The 24,946-nt window shown below is 40.2% G+C and overlaps 1 protein-coding gene across 2 annotated transcripts in view; it reads left to right on the plus strand.

Annotated features, from left to right (window-relative positions):
• rcn1 (reticulocalbin 1, EF-hand calcium binding domain) overlaps positions 1 to 24,946 on the plus strand; it is a 64,667-nt gene that overhangs the window by 6,703 nt on the left and 33,018 nt on the right. For both annotated transcript variants that reach the window (XM_051923005.1, XM_051923006.1), the window contains exons 3-5: positions 7,649 to 7,842; positions 12,086 to 12,264; positions 15,182 to 15,242. In XM_051923005.1, the coding sequence (XP_051778965.1) occupies positions 7,649 to 7,842; positions 12,086 to 12,264; positions 15,182 to 15,242 (434 nt within the window). The remainder of the gene's footprint in view (positions 1 to 7,648; positions 7,843 to 12,085; positions 12,265 to 15,181; positions 15,243 to 24,946) is intronic.

Consider the following 24,946-nt stretch of genomic DNA (forward strand, 5'->3'; position numbering starts at 1 on the left):
GTACAGTATGGAGATTCTTGCAAGGGTATTTGAAGTTTGCTTTTTATCTTCTTTTCCATTTTGACTGCAACAACGGCTGCTTTTAGCTCCAGTCTTGGAATTATGACATGCTTCAACGTTGGCACTCTTTGACTTCCCCATGAGGAGTGAATAGTGTTTTTCACCTCTTTCATTGGACAAGAGTAGATACAGTGTATCCGGAAAGTATTCACAGCGCATCACTTTTTCCACATTTTGTTATGTTACAGCCTTATTCCAAAATGGATTAAATTCATTTTTTTCCTCAGAATTCTACATACAACACCCCATAATGACAACATGAAAAAAGTTTATTTGAGGTTTTTGCAAATTTATTAAAAATAAAAAAACTGAGAAATCACATGTACTGTACATAAGTATTCACAGCCTTTGCTCAATACTTTGTCGATGCACCTTTGCCAGCAATTACAGCCTCAAGTTTTTTTGAATATGATGCCACAAGCTTGGCACACCTATCCTTGGCCAGTTTCGCCCATTCCTCTTTGCAGCACCTCTCAAGCTCCATCAGGTGAGATGGGAAGCGTTGGTGCACAGCCATTTTAAGATCTCTCCAGAGATGTTCAATCGGATTCAAGTCTGGGCTCTGGCTGGGCCACTCAAGGACATTCACAGAGTTGTCCTGAAGCCACTCCTTTGATATCTTGGCTGTGTGCTTAGGTTTTGTTGTCCTGCTGAAAGATGAACCGTCGCCCCAGTCTGAGGTCAAGAGCGCTCTGGAGCAGGTTTTCATCCAGGATGTCTCTGTGCATTGCTGCAGTCATCTTTCCCTTTATCCTGACTAGTCTCCCAGTCCCTGCCGCTGAAAAACATCCCCACAGCATGATGCTGCCACCACCATGCTTCACTGTAGGAATGGTATTGGCCTGGTGATGAGCGGTGCCTGGTTTCCTCCAAACGTGACACCTGGCATTCACACCAAAGAGTTCAATCTTTGTCTCATCAGACCAGAGAATTTTCTTTCTCATGGTCTGAGAGTCCTTCAGGTGCCTTTTGGCAAACTCCAGGTGGGCTGCCATGTGCCTTTTACTAAGGAGTGGCTTCCGTCTGGCCACTCTACCATACAGGCCTGATTGGTGGATTGCTGCAGAGATGGTTGTCCTTCTGGAAGGTTCTCCTCTCTCCACAGAGGACCTCTGGAGCTCTGACAGAGTGACCATCGGGTTCTTGGTCACCTCTCTGACTAAGGCCCTTCTCCCCCGATCGCTCAGTTTAGATGGCCGGCTAGCTCTAGGAAGAGTCCTGGTGGTTTCGAACTTCTTCCATTTACGGATGATGGAGGCCACTGTGCTCATTGGGACCTTCAAAGCAGCAGACATTTTTCTGTAACCTTCCTCAGATTTGTGCTTTATGTGATTTTTGATTATCTTTGATTGGCAATACTCACACTCCATTTGATTGGTTTAGATCCTACCTCTCAGGCCGCACTCAGTTCATACAGCTTAAAACCTTCACATCCCAACCCACCGCTGTTACTTCTGGTGTGCCCCAGGGCTCTGTCCTGGGGCCTCTTCTTTTTATTATTTACCTTCTTCCCCTTGGCAATATTTTTCGCAAATATAACATTACTTTTCACTGTTATGCTGATGACAACCAGCTCTACCTTGCTGGTAAACCCACCTCCTCTTTTCCACCACCCTCGCTTATTGACTGCATTTCTGAAATTAAATCCTGGTTTTCTTTGAATTTTCTTAAATTAAACAGTGACAAAACTGAGGTTCTCCTCATTGGTTCAAAATCATCATTATCCAAAACCAATAATCTTTCTCTTATTATTGATAACTCTGTTGTTTCCCCATCATCTCAGGTCAAGAGTCTGGGTGTCATCCTCGACAGTACTCTATCTTTCCAATGTCACATTAATAACATCACCCGGTCTGCTTACTTCCACCTGCGTAATATTAATCGCATTCGCCCCTCCCTCACTCCTCATACCACTGCCATTCTTGTTCATAGTCTTGTCACTTCTCGGCTGGACTACTGCAATTCACACCTCTTTGGTCTCCCTCATAAATCTCTTCATAAGCTTCAGTTAGTCCAGAATTCTGCAGCACGTATCATCACTCGAACCCCATCTATTCACCATATTACTCCGGTCTTGCAGCAGCTTCATTGGCTCCCGATCAAGTTTCGTACTGATTTTAAGATTCTGCTATTAACATTTAAGGCCATCCATAACCTCGCCCCTCCATATCTGTCTGACCTTCTTCTTCATGTTGCCATTCCATCCCATAACCTTAGATCCTCTTCCTCCACCCATCTGACTGTCCCTCCTGCCCATCTAACCACCATGGGGAGCAGAGCTTTCAGCCGTTCTGCTCCCAAGCTCTGGAATTCATTACCCGCGGATCTCCGAAATATCAAATCATATTCATCCTTCAAATGTAAACTTAAAACACATCTGTTTAAAATGGCTTTTTCTTTTTCTTTATGATTACAGTGGTTTTGTTTGGTTTTAATTTTTAGATTTTCTGATGTTTTAAGTTGTTTATAATTGTGTCTTTTATTTATTTATTTATTGTTTGTTCAGTGTCCTTGAGTTCTCTGAAAGGCGCCTTGTATAAATAAAATGTATTACTATTATTATTATTAATAAATGTGCACTTGTTTTATTAAATATGTAACTTTTATAAAAGTGTTTTATTTGATATTTGGACTTCAGTCATGACAGATTAAACAATTCATGTCAAAATTTTGTCATTACTATTATAACATGCTAAAAAGTTTCTATTTTAGGTGTGCGTTAATTTCTTGCCTGTCTTCCTACATTTACATAGATCATTGTAGACACAGAATACACATGAAATGCCTGTGTTCCAAATAACGATATATTTACCCTATACAACTTCAGGCACCTCACACCAAGAAAAACAGACTTGATCTGGGAGAACTTTTTGCCCAAGTTGAGCTGTGGCGGTGGGGGGATGGGATAGCAGGCTGCTTACTGCTTGTGCTGATCAACACATTTGCAAAACAAAAGATGCTAATGAAGAGGAGGGAAGGACTTTAAGGTGGCTCGGGATTATGAGTTTTTTCATAGGCTTCAGGGGTTTCTAGTGTTAAAATAAGCTTTGCTGGCAGTATAGCTGGTGCTAAAAAAAAAAAAAAAAGGGGGCCATAAACTAAGTTACCAACAGATAGGATACCACGCCTTGTAGAGGGCTTGTTTTGTAACTTTATCTGAAATTTGAAACTGTTTGTTTCTGTGCACCACTGGACGCCCAGGGCACATTCCTTTGGGAGCAAACAATGCCTTAAGACTAAATCCTTTCATTCAAGAGCTCTGTCTTCTTTCAGGAAGGGACAATAAAACTGTTCTGCTGTTATTCACCCACTTGGTCAGGTGGAATCCCTCTCGGAAACCTAGAGCTTGGAGATCTTTTGCCAGGTTTATGGCTTGCTCTTCTGTTGCCAGTGACTTTAAGCAGTCAGATACGTAGAAATTATGGAGCACAGTGTTAACGGCTTCTGCAGGAAATGTATCTCTGGCATCTTCAGCTGTTCTGTGCAAATCATAAGAAGCACGACTGGGTGAAAAAGTATCACCAAAAAGATGTTCTATCATTTTGAATTCTTCCTAGTCTTTACTTAGGTTACCTTCATGCCACCACAAAAAGCATAAATGATCAGAATCGTTATCTGGAACTTTTACTTGGTAGAACATCGATTTTAATGTCTGCTATTAATTCCACTGGCTTCTTTCTAAGTCTTGTAAGGACGCCAATGAGTGCGTTAGTTAAGTCGGAACCTTTCAGTAGTTGTTCATTAACCATAGAATTACCAGAGCCTACGAAAAAACTCGTAGATCCGGCCCACCTTAAATCTCTTCTTAAAACTGTTCTCACCTCTCCGCCAGCGTCTTTTGTCATCTAAATGTACTGATAAAGACATGCTGCAAGCAGCCGGCTATTCCATCCCCCCACCGACTTAGAAAGTAAACAAACTTCTCCCAGCTCATGCCTTGATTGATTATCTGGGAGTGAAGTGGAGTTTTAGAGTGGAAATAATAAATCGTTATTTGGAACACATGCATTTCATGTGTGTTGCGTTTCTACAATAATCTGTGTAAACACATTTTTAAACAGAAACGTTTTTTATATTCTAGTAACAAATGACAAAATGTAGGCATAAACTATATAATGTATGAAGCCTGAAGTCCAAATATCAAAGAAACACTTTCACAAAAGGTACAAAAAAAAAGCCGCCACCAAAAAAAGCCACCTTAGTGTGTGACATTGACACTCATTTACTATGACTTTCGCAGTGGTGCAACAGTATCAGTTGCTGACTGGCAATCAGAAGGTCATGAGTTCGATCCTGCATGACTCCCTTTTGAGAAGTGTTCTTATTTTTGCAATTTTAGAATAAAAAGATACATTTGATTTCAGTCTGTAACAGCCGGTGTAATTTATGATATTTGCAATGGTTAGCTTTTTTTTTTTTTTTTTTTTTTTTGATTCACTTTTCATTCTCTGTCACGTTCAGGATCCTTCCCTACCACCACCCCCCCTCCCCCCACCTGACACTGCTGTTGTCACATAAAGACGCGCTATAGCTCTGCAGTGTATCATGATACATACGACCACGTGTTTTTTTTCCCATAATCTTGCCAGTCTCCACATGTTGCTGTATGCTGTTTCTTTTGTACTCCAGGACATGCAGAGGAAAGCATAGTAAAGTGTAGTAACTTCAGCGCTATATGCAATCATCAGACACTCCCCATCTGTCACTGCTGTTTTCACATAAAGACATGCTATAGCTCTGCAGTGTACTTGTGACTGCATTGTCGTACCAATGCTTGCGAACTGAAGTGTCTGCATGCACTTTTCTTGGCATTATACGTGTATTTTTTGAGCATGCCCATGTAGCTCAAACACAGGAACATATGTTGATGTAAAAGTATAACAACACAAGTGCACTTTTATTCAAGACTATAACACTATAACCGAAGAAAAAAGAAAGCAAGTTACAGTAGGCGGATGATATGACAGCTTGCATGGTGGAATGCTAATAACTGCTGATTTCCATTCCGTGCTATATAACTTAACTGTTAACATTTGAATCTGATGATTGCATATAGCGCTGTCTTATTCATTGTGCGCAAGAACATGCAGGTGGCCAGTTGCTGCATGCTACAACGCACATTTTAAAAAAAGAAAGAGACAAATATATGTGACGTTTTGAAGAAATCATTTTATGATTCGAATAGTACCAATCAGAAAACATCGTCGAAGTAATGCAATATTATTTGAAAACCAACAGCGTCAGGTTGGGTGTGAAGTTATACTGGCACTGTTTGAGTCAGATCAGAAGCTGAACAAGCTCCTATTCTGACTCTAAGTAAAAAGCATGAATTAATCAACAGACATAACAGCGATCGACATTTTAAACTTAACAATTTACAGTGCATACCAATTTATAAATTGTATGTCCGTTTGAGGAAAAAAAAAAAAAAACACTTTCTCCAAAGCTGGGAATCGAACTCGCGTCTCTGTAGCACGGCAGGGTTGCTGTGATCCAAGTCAGCAAATCTTAGCGTTAAGCCACAGAAAGTGTTGTAGCATCCTTGAACCTTTTGTGAAAGTGTTTGTTTGATGTTTGGACTTCAGGCTTCACACATTCTATAGTTTATGCCTACATTTTGTAACATTTATTACTAAAATATGAAAAAGTTTCTGTTTTAGCAATGTGTTTACACAGACTGTGAATTTCCCCTTGGGATTAATAAAGTATCTATCTATCTATCTATCTATCTATCTATCTATCTATCTATCTCTCTATCTCTCTATCTCTCTATCTCTCTATCTCTCTCTCTCTCTCTCTCTCTCTCTCTCTCTCTCTCTCTCTCTCTCTGTAGAAATGGAACACGCATGAAATGTGTGTATTCCAAATAACGATCTATTATTTCCATTCTAAAACTCCAGCAGTTCAGTCACTCCCAGATAATCACAAAAGGCATGAGCTGGGAAAACTTAGTGAACGTTCTGCGACGGTGGGGGATGGAATAGCCGGCTACTTGCTGCCCGTCTTAATCGGCACATTTAGAAGACAAAAGAGAGGTGAGAACAGTTTTAAGGTGGGCCGGATCTACGAGTTTTTTCGTAGACTCTGGTAATTCTAGTGTTAAATAAAGTCCCCTGGTAGGTGGCCCGGGATGTGGAATGTACCATACCCTGCCTTCATTGCAATTCAGGCTTTCTTTGGGTACCTTGACAGAGTAACCTTTCTCAATAATGTCTCTCATGAAAGCTTTGTAGTTTTCATGGAAACCTGAATTTTTGCTGTTTTCTTTTGAGCCCAATAGCACACTGTTCAGCAATGCAGTAATTGTCTAGCATTTTCAGTGTTTCATCTTTTAAAGGCAGATTTAAACAGTAGTGGCCACCTGCCAGTCTTGCAGTTTCTGAGGCTATACGCATGAACTTTATGTATTCCTGTGACATTTCTTTTTTTCTCTTCACAGCTGTACTCTGGAAGTCTGTATTATACTGTTGTTGCAACATTTCTTCTAGTTCTGTTATTGACACACAACTGATTTGAATGTTTAAGCAGCTTACCACAGTTCTTTGCGAAATCATCCATTTCCTTATATGGCCCACTGACCATCCATCCAAGTGCAGTCTTCACAGTATGAGGTTCACCTCCTCTGCTAGGTGTGATTTGCCACAGCTCATAGACCTTGGGGTTGTTGTTACCTATTAAGAGATCAACTTCAGAGTCTTTGAATGGCAGACGTACTTCCTCAAGATATGTCCACTTCTCGATGTCTTCCTGCCATGGAATATTTTCTCGGTACAGTGGAACAGAGACCTGTGTATAGTCTTTTAGAAAATCAATATATGCATTACCATTGAGACCACAGACATGAAAATCTGGTAGGATAAAACACTTGGTTAACATTTTTGAATCATTGTTATAATTACTCATAGTTCTGAGGAATACTTGAGTTCTTTTCCCATGAAGGTTTAACTGTCTCTGAAGTTCAAATTGTTACTCTACTACCAGGGTCTGTAAAAGCATATGTTTCTACATACCTTTCGCTTTTCTTAGATTTTTACCTTAACTGGGAACAAATACAGTACATATCCTTCTCTGGTTCCACAAAGAGCACAGATTCTCTTCTCAGTTTTCTCCCCAGTAGATGTAACTGTATTGGACATTGCTCCATCCTATTTCCTAGTTAAGTTAACACTCTGTTCTACAGATATAGCTAAGAAAGTTCTATATCATGTTTACTTACATGGGGTGAAAGGCTATACCATATTCTAGGTAGCTATAAGAATCTGATATTCTGTAGAAATTAAGCAAAATTAAGCATTTAACAGCGAATATTAACATTCTAAAATTGTCTCTTACAATGAGAAAGTTATGATTGCAGTGATTCTTTTGTTTTGTGTTTCTATAATAATTTTTAGTATTGTTTTGTGATTTGCCGTTGTTTGAATTTTCACTAATGTTTTTATGTTATTGGCCTGCTTGATTTTGGGGACTGGGAAAATATGCAACTCTAATAGTGATGAATAAAATAATACTTTTTGATTCTTTAACTTTATTTTACACTGCAAGGTAACATGTTTAATGTGTTAGTAACTGTTTTCTGTCTGTTTTTCAGAAAAATTGTAGACCGAATAGATAATGACAACAATGGTTATGTCACTGTTGAAGAGCTGAAAAATTGGATTAAAAGAGTACAGAAGCGATATATTTATGAAAATGTGGCTAAAGTTTGGTCTGATTACGATTTAAATAAAGACAATAGAATTTCTTGGGAAGAATACAAACAAGCCACATATGGCTACTACCTTGGTAAGAAGATTTTTCATTATAATAATCTACATTGCTCAAAAGTCATTTATTGAATCATTAATTAAATTTGCAAATATTTTTTTATTCTAGACTTTTTAACATGGCTTACTTTTAGATTTCATTCTACTAAAAATGTTTTAACTTAAACTGATAACCTATAGGTCCAGGAGTCTGTTTCATACTATGTGAGATTTCAAATGTAGTGGCCAGAGTCATATCTTCTGTCACTTGTGAAAGTGACACTTTGTATTGTGCAAAGTTTATGTTACTTTCACATGTACAGTAATCCCTCGCTATATCGCGCTTCGTCTTTCGTGGCTTCACTCTATCGCGGCTTTTATATGTAAGCATATTTAAATATATATCACAGATTTTTTGCTGGTTCGCGGATTTCTGCGGACAATGTGTCTTTTAATTTCTGGTACATGCTTCCTCAGTTGGTTTGCTCAGTTGATTTCATACAAGGGACGCTATTGGCAGATGGCTGAGAAGCTACCCAATCAGAGCATGTAGTACGTATTAAATAAAACTCCTCAAATATATTGTGAGCACAGGGGCTGTTCGCACCCCTAGAAGATACGGCCACTCCTCAAAAAACACTGAAAGATTACCTTCACGTTGCTCTCTTCCTTGCTGGGCTTAAATGTGGCTGTTTTGTCAAGCGATATGCTTCCTGCATGGTGCTTCGCATACTTAAAAGCTCGAACGGCACGTATTGATTTTTAATTGTTTGTTTTTCTCTGTCTCTCTCTCTCTCTCTGACATTCTGTGCTCCTGACGGAGGGGGTGTGAGCGGGGGGAGGGGGGCTGTTCGCACCACTAGACAATACAGACGCTCCTCTAAAAAAATGCCGAAAGGCTACCTTAACATTGCTCCCTTCCTAGCAGCTGCGTTGTCCGGGTGGTGCTTTGCATACTTAAAAGCCAAACAGCCCTATTGATTTCTGATTGTTTGCTTTTTTCTGTCTATCTCTCTGACATTATCTGCTCCTGACGTGCACTCCTTTGAAGAGGAAGATATGTTTGCATTCTTTTAATTGTGAGATGGAACTGTCATCTCTGTCTTGTTATGGAGCACAGTTTAAACTTTTGAAAAAGAGACAAATGTTTGTTTGCAGTGTTTGAATAAAGTTCCTGTCTCTCTACAACCTCCTGTGTTTCTGCGCAAATCTGTGACCCAAGCATGACAATATAAAAATAATCACATAAACATATGGTTTCTACTTCGCGGATTTTCACCTTTCGCGGGGGGGGGGGGTCTTGAACGCAACCCCCGCGATAGAGGAGGGATTACTGTAGTTCAAGTAGGGCTGGGTGATATGGACTTAAATTGATATTATGATTATTTGGACCCAAAATGCAATATTTGATATTTCTCAATATGTTCACAAAGCAGCAAGATAACAACTCAAATAACATAACAATTTAATTTCTATTTAAATATTTCCACTACTTATATTTCAGTTTCCATTGTACGTATTGCATTCAGTACTTTACCTGCCTTTTTAGCAGTAGTGTCTGCCCATTAGTGGACATTGCTCTCACTCTGTCTCAAAGCTCTTGAATTATTACTATTAATGTTGCAAGCATATTGCTTTTTTGCAGTGAAAATGCTGTTTGCCGGTAACCTTATTCACCAAAAATTTTCTTACAATCACAATGCAGCCAGCTTAGACAGACAGTACCCCATGATGCTTTGCAAGGCCAGTGTGATATCACAGAGCTGCGGCTGCCATGCACAAACCTTTCATGCATGCGTACTGTAAGTGTACTCCACATTTAACTCTCTGCCCAAACTACTTTGCACATGCATGAGGTCACTACTCCATTATCATCGCTTCATTGTTCTGCATAGATTCATTGTATGTTGCATCTTCACTGATTGATTAAGTATGTTATACTTATTGCAATATAGCACAGATCAGGTACTTACAGGCACTCACATTACAGGCTTTCTGGTTGTTTTGGTACGCACCAGTACATACACCAACATCGTACTGGGACCTTATAAGGGAAGGGAGTGTGGTCTGAATGTATATGCAATTAGCCACAAATCTTACAGGAATCCAACCAAACCTTGAGTCAGAAACCACACGATACCCTGTGAAATAATAATGATAATAATAACAAAAGATTTAGTACTATTTACAAAGCATTTCTACCTTTTTGATGGAAGAAGAAAGTGTGAGGCATCTGCACAGATAGATTAGATGCACTTAGAGTGGAAACAAACAAGGCATTCCATCTATGCAGATGCTTCTTATGTTTTTCTTCAATCAAAACACCTTTTAAATAATGTTGAAAGATTCAATACTAATTTTGTTTCAAATGTTTAAAATGTGTACATTCATTCAGCCGGTGTATTCTTACCTTGTATGAACCTTGCAAGCAGGCTTTGGCTCCAGCCACACAAACTTATAGATCGGTTTGCTCTCTCCATTTCTTAGCACAGCCAGTTAGTACTGTAAGGACTTAAACTCTGCGAGCCCAATGATATATGTATTTTTTTTCTTATTGCTAGTTTGTGGCCATTTGTTGTATTTTGTTTGTGGTTATTGATTCATCTATGTCTTTTGCTGCTTGAAGCAGGGTGGTTTATTGGTTTGTACAACTGCCTTACACCTCAGGTCACATTTTTGGCATTACTAACTGGTTCAGCATAGTTGGCAGGCACATCTCTACCACTCAGTGACACTTAAAAGATTATTGCACCATTATAATCAACTGAAAACTAGGTCAGTTCACCAAGTTTCAACATTTCCACAATTTTGCCAAATTTGCGGTATAGCAAACTCTGCAGGGTTTGGTCATCATTAATTACTGTGCTAATCACAAATCATAATAAATGTGCTTATGGCTATTATTCATATATTATTTTATGATTTAGATTACTTGTAATGGTTCTGAATTACTTATTTACATATGGATGCTTTTTCTTGTCTGTATGATTTATGCTGGTATTCATTTTATAACACTCACCACCATAGTAAGTACTGTAAATGTACCTATCAGAAACCAGGCTTAATTAAAAAAGTAGTCTTCACCATTTCTTTAGCAAAAAAAAAAAAAAATATAATATATATATATATATATATTCTCAGTCTATCCATTTGCAACTAAATGCTGCTTAATGTAAATAATGTAATAATAAAAAATTAATGAGCTATATGTTAAATATCCATTATTGTAATCAGAAAGCTCAAATTCCATAAACAAAAATACAAACTCAAAACTAAATAAAATATCCAGTGCAGTTTACTCCATAACTGATACACGAGCATTGAATAATTCAAACAAAGGAAAGCTAGGAATGCTGCTATTTTAATATAGAACGTACAGTAAATGGTGTGAGATGGAGGGATGAGCATCTAAGCTGCATGGATGCCTGACTTCTGGTGTGATGTGAATTAGTTATTAGTGTAGTTATTTGACCAATGTCAAAGTTAGAGCAAGTTAAGTATGCACAAGTGTATTTTGAAATTGGCAAGTCACTGCAGCTGTTTGGTTCCTTCCCCCTGCTGCTTGTCCTCTCATACTGTATGCAACATAACAGTGAACATTATAAGGAAGTTTGCTGAGCAAGGACTTGTTTTGCCAGGGAGAAAAGAGGGCACATTACAGACTCCACACATGCCTGGATGACCTCTTCATATACAGTTACATGTTTTTTCTTTAGATGTTGTACTGCTTCAGCTGTTATCCTGGGTAAAATCAAACCATTTGCATACAGCAGAGTTAATCCTACTTGTTCCATGCTCTTCCTTTTCTGATCCTCTCTCCATTGTTTTTTTTTTCTTCATGATCATCACCACCAGGCAGCATGGGCAGTGTTGACATAAACACACTTAGAAAGAACTCTGGAGATTTTATGGATTTTATTTAACATCCAGAAGTAGAGGAAAATCAATAAAAGTTTTGAACATTGTGATATTGGCCTTTGCAAACTGATTTTTCTTAAATATTGAATCAAATTGAACATTACATATATTGCTCAGCCCTATATTACACAGCAAAATAATTTTACATCAAATTTTAATTTGTAGTTTAAATTAATTGTGGTGTTTTTTTGCTTTGTCTTCACCATTGTTTATTGGAAGCTCATAAAAATACCTTTATATTGACACTATAATAAGGTATTCTGTCTCCTCATCATGTATTACAATTATTTGGATTAGAAATAAAGAGAAAACCCTGGAAAAATGGTAACATTTCTTACTGTACGCATATTCCTTTCATTAATTAGCAAATCCTGAAGAGTTCCAAGACACTAATGACCAGTTTAGCTTCAAAAAAATGTTACCCCGAGATGAAAGAAGGTTCAAAGCAGCTGATCTTGATGAAGATTTGGCAGCCAGCAGAGAGGAGTTTACAGCATTTCTTCACCCTGAGGAGTTTGAGCATATGAAGGACATTGTCGTTCTTGTAAGTAATCATACTGTTTAATATGATTTAATGATTTTATGTTTAATATGATATGATTAATAAGGGAAAATCTATTTTCATTAAATATAAATTCCAGGGCTTTTAATATGTGCCATTCCTACCTTTGTATATAGTCTTGTGAAGAACAAAGTATACCCTGCTTTAATTTTGTTGTTTCACATACAAAGACATTTTAACAATCATCTAGTCCTCAAAAATCCTAAAATTAATTAACCAGAAGAAAATGAATACATAACTGATTTTACTTTGTTATTATTTCTCCAACAAAAAAACAAAAAAAAAAAAAGCCAGAAGGCCGAAGCCATACTTTAAAAAAGCAATAACTTAACTAATTTTCTGTGTTGCATTCTACAGGTAAGTTTCTACTGTATATAATCCTCCTTATCCATCTACTTCAGTTCATTGATATTTGAGGACATTCATTTATGGTTAGAATTATATAAATCTAAGACTTGGTATTGACTAGATAGTTGTAAGTTATCTTCTGGTATGCAAAATTATGAAATTGGTAAGGGGTATGAATTTTTTTTTAAGTAACTGTAGTCTTGCAAATTGTAATACTCTGTCCGGCCAGAAGAATGTCTTTGAGGCAAGCTTCATGGGAATCTTGTGACACCTATACCCTTAAGATACTGCTGGAAAAGGTAGCCAATCACTTTGCCCAATTATATCAATTAGTTAATTGTTATACAGTTAAAACAATTTTTTACGTTTGTTTTTACTGCATGTTCATTATATTCAGGTCATATAATTCTTGAAAGTTATGATTCTTTATTTAGCAGATACCTTTATGTAGAAGCTGGTTTACAAAAGAAAGTGTCAGTAAAACTGCAGATATCCGGAAAGACAGCAGAGCATGACTAAGCAGTACAAAGAAATTTAATAAATAGGTGTGCTTTCAAGAGGTACCTGAACATCATTAAACTGGGAGAAGTTTGGAAGTTCATGTTAGGTCAGTCTGCTTTTGCTGTGATTTCTAATGGGATAACATGCCGAGCTGGAGACACTATCACCAGCAATAGTCTCCATCCTCTCCTAGGAAACACCCAGACACTCACAGGCCAGCTAAGAAATGTAATTGTTCCAGCATGTCCTGTTTGATCCAGGCCTTCTCCTAGTGGGATGTGTTTGGGACACCTATAGCGGGATTTGCTAAGGGTCTGTCCTAACTGCATCACCTGATTCTTCTCAGTACAAAGAAGCAAGGTTGCTACTTCCAGGACCTCTCATATTTGTAGGACTCATCACTTTGCCACTAAGTGTCATGATCAGCGTCCCTAAACAAGAACCATTTTTTTTGACACTGCTACTCATTTGCTCATTCCTTCAGCAGCTACTTGGAATACATGACCATAGGTGAGCATAAGGATTTGTCTTTATTGGTAAATCAAAAGCTTTCTTCAAAACTGTTTACTGTTAACACTCTGGTACCATATTGCCAAAACTCTTAACGGGTGCATCAATTTCATAACGCTAAGAGGACATTATCATCTACAGACAGCAGAGATTAGCTATTATAATGCTAGTTTAAAAACAAATTGCTGGATATTATTTTACAACATTTGTATGAAAAGAAGGATTGAAAAAAATCCTTTTAAACTTTTATGGAAGTTAGTACAGTGACACATCTAATGAAGCCAGTTCTAGTTTTGATCCTCTCTATTCTGCATTAAATTAGCTAAAGTAGTAGAACAGCCTTTATAATAAAGCATCACAGTAGTCAATTCTACTTGCAACAAATTAATTCACTTTTTAGACCCTTTATTTTTAAGAAACGTGAATGCTAAAGTTTCAAAGATAACCCTTATATCTCAGATGGGGGTCAAACTAAAATTTGATTAAAGCATACTCTATTTGAAGAATACTACTTGCTAAAATAGTTTAGTTTTCTTCTAATGGTAAACACTTTTCATTGATTAAATTTTTTTAGCTCGTCAAAGCTGTTAATTAATGCCTTAATTGTAGTAACATTAAGTTTAAGTTATAAGTACAGGCGATTGTCATCAACATTTGAATAACAGTTGGTATTATGGTTGTAAATTATATATGAAAATGGTAGTTTATAAAAAGAAAAAAAATGGTCTTATACCAAATCCTGAGGAACATTATGTTTAAATGCAGACAAGAATGAGGTTGTACTGTCTTCAGAGTTACAGTGTGTACGTATTGAAAATGAGTTGAACATATTAGGTGATAAAATATGAACCGTGTTTAATAATCCAAGTAAATTTTCAATCCTGTGTAGTAGAGTGCAGTGGTAAAAAGTTGCCAAAGTTATGCTTAGATCTAAAAGGCATTGCATTCATTGGAGGAAATTACAATATAATCACACCTGATTTAATGCTGTTTCTGAACCAAGACTAGGATAAAAGCCAGACTCAACTTTCTCTTAAAGATTTCATTTTTTTAAATTAAGATTTATGTTGTAAAATTATAATTATCCCCAAGGCTGTAAGAGCAAGTGTTGACATGTGATACAGTGCTGCTAAATCTGTAGATTAATTGCTCATTTTGTAATCTTCTATCCAATTTATTATTAAGTCAAAGTTATTACTACTGATATTTATATAGCACTGATTCATATTGATTAAGATAGCAGTTGTTTTAAATAAAGTTTGTAAAATGCCAGGAAAGTATGCAAACTAATAGAAAAATTGGTTGAGTTAATAAGAAAACTAGGATGTTGTTCTCTGAGACAGTAAATCCTACATACTCTCAAGATTATGTTGTAATGCTTAATATAACACATGATTTTTCAGCTTTTGGACACCAACTTAATTTTAAAGATTGACATTGCTTGTTTCTTCATGAGGGCAAGATTACATTTTGGATAAGAGTAAGTTTATTTGGTAACTGTTCTACTGTGTGCTTTTTAAAATTATGATTTATTTCTTAGGAAACACTGGAAGATATAGACAAAAATGGTGATGGATATGTGGATGAAGATGAGTACATTGGTAAGCTATGATTGGTACCACTTTATTCTAATAAAGATGTGTTGCTTAATGTAGGTCACTAACTGCAGCAAAAATAACATTTATTTATATGGCACATTTTATTGCAAAAAGTGTAACTCAAAGGGTTACAAGTAAAAGAAATTACTTAAAATTACCAAAAAAAGCTAAAGAAAAGGTAAATGCATATAAATAGAACAAATAAATAATAGAAATGGAAGAGTACTTAAGCATAGCTTAAACTACTATTAAACAAAGAGTGTTTAAGTCTGTAATGTTTATAGTATTAAAAAAAAGAATCCAAAGATATTGTCATTTGGCTGGTTAGGAGAGGAAAACAATTTCTCCAGCTGGTAGGATACTGGAGAAAATGAAACAATAGAGGTTGAAAGGCCTAAACACTACCCAGTCCCCACTGGGCATTCTACAAACCCTAAATAGATAGACAGATAGATACTTTATTAATCCCAATGGGAAATTCACATTCTCCAGCAGCAGCATACTGATACAATAAACAATATTAAATTAAAGATTGATAATAATACAGGTAAAAAACAGACAATAACATTGTATAATGTTAAATGTTAACGTTTATCCAACCCCCCCCCCAAAGTGGAATTGAAGAGTCGCATAATTTGGGGGAGGAACGATCTTCTCAATCTGTCGCTGAAGCTGCTCTTCTGTCTGGAGATGATACTATTTAGTGGATGCAGTGGATTCTCCATAATTGATAGGAGCCTGCTGAGCACCCGTCGCTCTGCCACAGATGTTAAACTGTCCAGCTCCATGCCAACAATAGAGCCTGCCTTCCTCACCAGTTTGTCCAGCCGTGAGGCGTCTTTCTTCTTAATGCTGCCTCCCCAGCATACCACCGCGTAGAAGAGGGCGCTCGCCACAACTGTCTGATAGAACATCTGCAGCATCTTATTGCAGATGTTGAAGGACGCCAGTCTTCTAAGGAAGTAATAGTCGGCTCTGTCCTTTCTTGCACAGAGCATCAGTATTGGCAATCCAGTCTAATTTATCATCCAGCTGCACTCCCAGATATTTATAGGTCTGCACCATCTGCACACAGTCACCTTTGATGATCGCGGGGTCCATGAGGGGTCTGGGCCTCCTAAAATCCACCACCAGCTCCTTGGTTTTGCTGGTGTTCAGTTGTAGGTGGTTTGAGTCGCACCATTTAACAAAGTCATTGATTAGGTCCCTATACTCCTCCTCCAGCCCACTCCTGATGCAGCCCACGATAGCAGTGTCATCAGCGAACTTTTGCACGTGGCAGGACTCCGAGTTGTATTGGAAGTCCGATGTATATAGGCTGAACAGGACCGGAGAAAGTACAGTCCCCTGTGGCGCTCCTGTGTTGCTGACCACAATGTCAGACGTGCAGTTTCCAAGACGCACATACTGAGGTCTGTCTTTAAGATAGTCCACGATCCATGCCACCAGGTATGAATCAACTCCCATCTCTGTCAGCTTGTCCCTAAGGAGCAGAGGTTGGATTGTGTTGAAGGCGCTAGAGAAGTCTAGAAACATAATTTTTACAGCACCACTGCCTCTGTCTAAGTGGGAGAGGGATCGGTGTAGCATATAGATGATGGCATCCTCCGCTCCCACCTTCTCCTGATATGCAAACTGCAGAGGGTCAAGGGCGTGTTGAACCTGTGGCCTAAGGTGGTGAAGCAGCAGCCTCTCCATGGTCTTCATCACATGTGATGTCAGAGCAACAGGCCGGAAGTCATTCAGCTCACTAGGACGTGATACCTTTGGGACTGGGGTGATGCAAGATGTTTTCCAAAGCCTCGGGACTCTCCCCTGTTCCAGGCTCAGGTTGAAGATGCGCTGTAGAGGACCCCCAGCTCCGATGCACAGACCTTCAGCAGTTGTGGCGATATTCGATCTGGAACCGCTGCTTTGTTGGCACGAAGTCTCCTCAGCTCTCTGCTCACCTGCGCTGTTGTAATTATGGGTGTAATGTAATATAATGTATAATATAATATATAATATCCATCCATCCATCCATTCTCTTCCGCTTATCCGAGGTTGGGTCGCGGGGGCAGCAGCTTGAGCAGAGATGCCCAGACTTCCCTCTCCCCGGCCACTTCTTCTAGCTCTTCCGGGAGAATCCCAAGGTGTTCCCAGGCCAGCCGAGAGATATAGTCCCTCCAGCGTGTCCTGGGTCTTCCCTGGGGCCTCCTCCCAGTTAGACGTGCCCAGAACACCTCACCAGGGAGGCGTCCAGGAGGCATCCTGATCAGATGCCCGAGCCACCTCATCTGACTCCTCTTGATGCGGAGGAGCAGCGGCTCTACTCTGAGCCCCTCCCGGATGACTGAGCTTCTCACCCTATCTTTAAGGGAAAGCCCAGACACCCTGCGGAGGAAACTCATTTCAGCCGCTTGTATTCGCGATCTCGTTCTTTCGGTCACTACCCATAGCTCATGACCATAGGTGATGGTAGGAACATAGATCGACTGGTAAATTGAGAGCTTCGCCTTGTGGCTCAGCTCCTTTTTCACCACGACAGACTGATGCAGAGCCCATATTACTGCGGATGCCGCACCGATCCGCCTGTCGATCTCACACTCCATTCTTCCCTCACTCGTGAACAAGACCACGAGATACTTGAACTCCACCACTTGGGGCAGGATCTCGTTACCAACCCTGAGAGGGCACTCCACCCTTTTCCGGCTGAGGACCATCGTCTTGGATTTGGAGGTGCTGATTCTCATCCCAGCCGCTTCACACTCGGCTGCGAACCGATCCAGAGAGAGCTGAAGATCACGGCCTGATGAAGCAAACAGGACAACATCATCTGCAAAAAGCAGTGACCCAATCCTGAGTCCACCAAACCGGACCCCCTCAATGCCCTGGCTGCGCCTAGAAATTCTTTTTTTTAATATTTTTATTTTATTAATTTTCATTGTAATCATTCCATACAAACAGATCAATTTATAACCCAACATATTTGAAGACAAATCAAACCCCACCCCTGAGAAGGAGAGCTTAGCTAAAGGAAAATTGCTTTAAGCTTTTTAACATTAGACAAAAGAAGGGGAGAAGTAAATATCTATATAAATAAGAGATTGAGAAGGGAGTTAAATGCAATAATAGTTAATTCTCTTATTCTAAAATAATATTGATTAAATCCTGCCATATTTTGAAAAAATTTTGTACAGATCCTCTAACTGAAAATTTGATTTTTTCCAATTTCAAATAATATAAAACATCGGTTTCCCACTGACTTATAAGAGGAGAATTAGGATTCTTCCAATTTAACAAAATAAGTCTGCGTGCCAAGAGTGTAGTGAATGCAATCACCGTTTGCTTGTCCTTCTCCAATTCCAGTCCATCTGGAAGGACACCAAACACAGCTGTTAGTGGGTTAGGAGGAATTGTGATACTAAGGCTGTCTGAGAGGCACTTAAAAATTTTTGTCCAAAATGATGTTAGTTTGGTGCAGGCCCAGAACATGTGACCCAGTGAGGCAGGAGCTTGGTTGCAGCGCTCGCAGGTTGGATCCTGGCCTGGAAACATTTTGGACAGTTTTAAGCGAGACAGATGAGCTCGATATATAATTTTTAGTTGAATAATTCTATGCTTTGCGCATATAGAACTCGAGTGAATTCTCTGCTTTGCTACCTTCCACTCCTTTTCTGATATATTGATTAAGAGATCTTCTTCCCAATGTCCTCTTGGATCTTTGAAAGGTAGGGACTCTAATAAGATTTTATATATTGCGGAAATAGTGTTTGTTTCCTCGGAATTGAGCAGTATTTTTTCCAGCATTGTGGAGGGTGCAAGGTGGGGGAAATCGGGCAATTTCTGTTTAACAAAATTTCTAATTTGAAGATAGTAAAAGAAATGTGTAGCTGGGAGGTTAAATTTTGAACGTAATTGTTCAAAAGATGTAAATATGTTGTCTATATAAAGATCTCTGAGCATTTTAATCCCAAAACTTTTCCAGGTATTAAAAACTGGATATACTTGCGAAGGTTGAAAGAGGTGGTTCTCTTGCAGAGGTGCCACTGATAAAAGATTTTCCATCTTAAAATGCTTCCTAATTTGGTTCCATATTCTGAGTGAGTAAAGCACAATTGGGTTATTAGTATATTTGCGATAACTTTCATTTATTGGAGAGCAGAGCAGGGAATATAAAGAAGTACTACAGGATTTTACTTCTATTGCGGACCAAGCCTGTGTATGTTCATTTATTTGTGTCCAGGTTTTTATGGCTTGTATGTTTGCTGCCCAGTAATAAAACTGAAAATTAGGTAAAGCCATGCCACCTTCTGCCTGAGGTCTTTGTAGGGTCGCTCTTCGGATACGTGGGTGTTTTGAGTTCCAAATGAATGAGGTTATTATTGAATCTAACTGTTTAAAAAACGATTTATTGATATATATTGAAATGTTTTGAAATAAAAAGAGAAGTTTAGGAAGGATATTCATCTTAACAATGTTAATTCTTCCGGCTAGAGTGAGATGAAGAGTTGACCATCTATGCAAGTCTTGCTTAATTTTTTCCATACAGACGCCAAAATTTTGTTGATAAAGAGCTTTATGTTTACTTGTGATATTTACCCCTAGGTATTTAAACTGATCTGCTATGGTAAAAGGTAGGGTGTCTAATCTAATATTATATGCTTGTGAATTCACTGCAAAGAGTATACTTTTATTCAGATTAATTCTAAGACCAGATATCTTTTGAAATTCTGTTAGTGCTGTTAAAACAACAGGGACAGTGTTTTCTGGGTCCGATATATATAAGACCATATCATCTGCATATAGAGAAATTTTCTGTTCCAGTCCTTCTCTGACAATCCCCTTTATCTGATAAGAATTTCGGCAGTGAACCGCCAGTGGGTTAATAGCGATTGCAAACAACAGTGGCGACAAGGGACATCCTTGTCTGGTACCACGTTCTAGTTTAAAGTAGTCTGAGCAAATGTTATTAATACAAACTGAAGCTTCTGGACTGGTATACAGTAGTTTGATCCAAGCACAAATATTCGGGCCAAACCCAAATTTCTCCAATGCAGTGAAAAGGTAATTCCATTCGATCATGTCAAATGCCTTTTCTGCGTCTAATGATAGTAATATCTCTGGGGTGTTTGATTTTGCTGGTAAATATATAACATTAAACAAGCGTCGGAGATTTGAAGATAGATGTCGGCCTTTAATAAATCCAGTTTGATCTTGTGATATTACCGAGGGCAGCACTTTCTCCATCCTTCTAGCTACGATTTTTGAGAGTATCTTAACATCATTATTCAGGAGTGAAATTGGTCTATATGATGCACATTGTAACAAGTCCTTATTTTGTTTAGGAAAGACGGTGATTAATGCTTGTCGAAATGTTTGAGGTAGTATTTGGTGGTCTTTAGCTTCTGTAAATGTTGCCAATAAGAGTGGAGCTAGCTGAGTGGAGAATTTCTTATAAAACTCTACGGGGGTAACCATCAGGGCCTGATGATTTCCCGCTTTGTAGTGACTTTATAGCGTCTAGTAATTCTGTTAGCGTTAGAGGTTTATCCAGTTCCTCAGCACTTAAAGCATCTATTTGTGGTATTTGTGAATTATCCAGAAATGCATTAGATTGCGTGTTGTCTTCTTTGGGCTCAGTGGAATATAAAGACTTATAGTAATCTCTAAATGTGTGCATTATTTTATTATGGTCGATGATTTCTTCTCCATTCTTGTTGGTGATTACTGGTATTGCATTGTGAACTTCTTGTTTATGAATTTGTTGAGCTAAAAGCTTATTAGCTTTTTCTCCGTGTTCATAGTAATGCTGTCTAGACTTATAAATAAGTTGTTCAGTTTCTTTAGTTGTTAAGATGTTAAGTTCTGTATGCAGGGCCTGCCTTTTCCTGTGAAGAGCTTCACTTGGACGCCTGGCTTGTTCTTCATCTATTCTAGTAATTTCATTTCTTAGCTCTGACACTTTCTTGGTTTCTAATTTATTTCTATGGGAAAGATATGAAATAATCTGGCCTCTTAAGAAGGCCTTTAGAGTTTCCCAGAGTGTTCCTGCAGAAACCTCTGTGGAGGTGTTTGTCTCTAGGAAGAAGCTGATTTGTTTGGATATAAATTCTGTGCAGTTCTCGTCTGCCAATAAAAGAGGGTTAAGACGCCATCTGCGAGGTGAGTGTGAGGGGCTTAATGATTTTAGCTCCAAGACTAGAGGGGCATGGTCAGAGATAACAATTGTGTCATATTTGCATGATTTAATTGTAGGCAGGAAATTATTATCTATAAAAAAATAATCAATTCTTGAGTAGCTATAATGCACTGGTGAGTAGAACGAATATGTTCTTGAGTTTGGGTTAAGAAACCTCCAGGGGTCTGATAAGTTGTGATCATTTAAAAACTGTGTAATTATCTTTGCAGTATTAGATGTCGTCCCCCCTGTCACAGGAGTCCTATCTAAGAGTGGATTTAAAACACAATTAAAGTCCCCAGCCATTATAATTTTATGAGTGTTCACATTGGGAATGGATGCAAATAGATTTTGCATGAATTCCTTATCATCAACATTGGGTGCATAAACATTTATCAAAATCATTTTACTGTTATATAAGTTGCCCATGACCATCACATATCTCCCTTCAGGGTCCGACACTACCTCTGATGCTACAAATGGAACTGTTCTATGTATGAGAATTCCCACCCCTCTAGTTTTCTTTATAAAGCTAGAATGGAACATTTGGCCATTCCAGTCTTTTTGTAATCTGAACTGATCCTTGGTTAGTAAGTGGGTTTCCTGTAGAAATACTATTTTAGCGTCTAAGCCTGTTAGGTGAGAGCATACTTTCTTTCTCTTTAATTCGTGATTCAGGCCTTTAACATTCCAGCTCACAAAGTTAACTGTCCCATCATGGAGACATTGATTCTGAGTTTTTAATGTCATTTATAGTTTTAATTGGTAATATGGCAGTTTTAATCTTAGTTTCAAGATTCCCCATGAGTTATTGCGCCTAGAAATTCTGTCCATAAAAGTTATGAACAGAATCGGTGACAAAGGGCAGCCCTGGCGGAGTCCAACTCTCACTGGAAACAGGTTCGACTTACTGCCGGCAATGCGGACCAAGCTCTGGCACCGATCGTACAGGGACTGAACAGCCCTTATCAGGGGGTCCGGACCCCATACTCTCGGAGTACCCCTCACAGGATTCCCCGAGGGACACGGTCGAATGCCTTTTCCAAGTCCACAAAACACATGTAGACTGGTTGGGCAAACTACCATGCACCATCCAGGACCCTGCTAAGGGTATAGAGCTGGTCCACTGTTCCGCGACCAGGACGAAAACCACAGTGTTCCTCCTGAATCCGAGGCTCGACTATCCGACGGACCCTCATCTCCATAACCCCTGAATAGACTTTTCCAGGGAGGCTGAGGAGTGTGATCCCTCTGTAGTTGGAACACACCCTCCGGTCCCCTTTCTTAAAGAGGGGGACCACCACCCCGGTCTGCCAGTTCAGAGGCACTGTCCCTGATGTCCATGCGATGTTGCAGAGGCGTGTCAACCAAGACAGTCCTACAACATCCAGAGCCTTGAGGAACTCCGGGTGTATCTCATCCACCCCCGGGGCCCTGCCACCAAGGAGTTTTTTGACCACCTCGGTGACCTCAGTCCCAGAGATGGGGGAGCCCACCTCTGAGTCCCCAGGCTCTGCTTCCTCATTGGAAGGCATGTTAATGGGATTGAGGAGGTCTTCAAAGTATTCCCCCCACCGACCCACAACGTCCCGAGTCGAGGTCAGCAGCGCACCATCCCCACCATATACAGTGTTGACACTGCACTGCTTCCCCATCCTGAGACGCCGGATGGTGGACCAGAATCTCCTTGAAGCCGTCCGAAAGTCGTTCTCCATGGCCTCCCCAAACTCCTCCCACGCCCGAGTTTTTGCCTCAGCAACCACCAAAGCCTCATTCCGCTTGGCCTGCCGGTACCTATCAGCTGCCTCCAGAGTCCCACAGGACAAAAGGGACCGGTAGGACTCCTTCTTCAGCTTGACAGCATCCCTCACCGCTGGTGTCCACCAACGGGTTCGGGGATTGCCACCACGACAGGCACCGACCACCTTACGGCCACAGCTTCGGTCAGCTGCCTCAACAATAGAGGCATGGAACATGGCCCATTCGGACTCAATATCCCCCACCTCCCTCGGGATGTGGTCGAAGTTCTGTCGGAGGTGGGAGTTGAAGCTACTTCTGACAGGGGGCTCTGCCAGACGTTTCCAGCAGACCCTCACAACACGTTTGGGCCTACCAGGCCTGACCGGCATCCTCCCCCACCATCGAAGCCAACTCACCACCAGGTGGTGATAAGTTGACAGCTCCGCCCCTCTCTTCACCCGAGTGTCCAAGACATGTGGCCGTAAGTCCGACGACACGACCACAAAGTCGATCATCGAACTGAGGCCTAGGGTGTCCTGGTGCCAAGTGCACATATGAACACCCCTATGCTTGAACATGGTGTTTGTTATGGACAATCCGTGACGAGCACAGAAGTCCAATAACAAAACACCGCTCGGGTTCAGATTGGGGGGGCCATTCCTCCCAATCACGCCCTTCCAGGTCTCACTGTCATCGCCCACGTGAGCATTGAAGTCTCCCAGCAGAACGAGGGAGTCCCCAGAAGGTATGCCGTCTAGCACCCCCTCCAGGGACTCCAAAAAGGGTGGGTACTCTGAACTGCTGTTCGGTGCATACGCACAAACAACAGTTAGGACCCGTCCCCCCACCCGTAGGCGGAGGGAGGCTACCCTCTCGTCCACCGGGGTAAACCCCAATGAACAGGCTCCAAGTCGGGGGCAGTAAGTATACCCACAACTGCTCGGCGCCTCTCACAGGGGGCAACTCCAGAGTGGTAGAGAGTCCAGCCCCTCTCAAGGAGATTGGTTCCAGAGTCCAAGCTGTGCGTCAAGGTGAGTCCGACTATATCTAGCCGGAACCTCTCAACCTCGCGCACTAGTTTAGGCTCCTTCCCCTTCAGAGAGGTGACATTCCACGTCCCAAGAGCCAGCTTCTGGACCGCCAAGGTCCCCGCCTTTGGCCACCACCCAACTCACACTGCACCCGACCTCCTTGGCCCCTCCCATAGGTGGTGGACCCATGGGAAGGGGGACCCACGTTGCCTCTTCGGGCTGTGCCCCGCCGAGCCCCATGGGTGCAGGCCCGGCCACCAGGTGCTCGCCATCAAGCCCCACCTCTTGGCCTGGCTCCAGAGGGGGGCCCCGGTGACCCGCGTCCAGGCAAGGGAAAATGCCGTCCAAAGTTTTCATCCATCATAGGAGGTTTGTTTAACCGCTCTTTGTCTCATCCCTCACCTAGGACCAGTTTGCCTTGGGTGGCCCTACCAGGGGCATAAAGCCCCGGACAACAGAGCTCCGAGGATCACTGGGACACGCAAACCTCTCCACCATGATAAGGTGGCGGTTAAAGGAGGGGTATATGATATATATTATATATAAATATATAATATATATTTAATATAATGTAAATGTAATAAAGTAATTGGTTATTTTTATGTTACACTGTACAAAAAGTTAGATGCCATAGGTATTGTCAGTAGTTAGAGCATCTACATTCCTTCTGAAGTCAAAGGCTACAGTTTAAAAGAAACGCCTTATACAGTCTTTTCTCGTTATCCATGGAGGTGTGGAAACCACAGAATCTGCAGCATTGATCCTATGGGAAAAAT

The sequence above is a fragment of the Erpetoichthys calabaricus genome, chromosome 2 (genome assembly GCF_900747795.2).
Source record: "Erpetoichthys calabaricus chromosome 2, fErpCal1.3, whole genome shotgun sequence".
Lineage (NCBI taxonomy): Eukaryota > Metazoa > Chordata > Cladistia > Polypteriformes > Polypteridae > Erpetoichthys > Erpetoichthys calabaricus.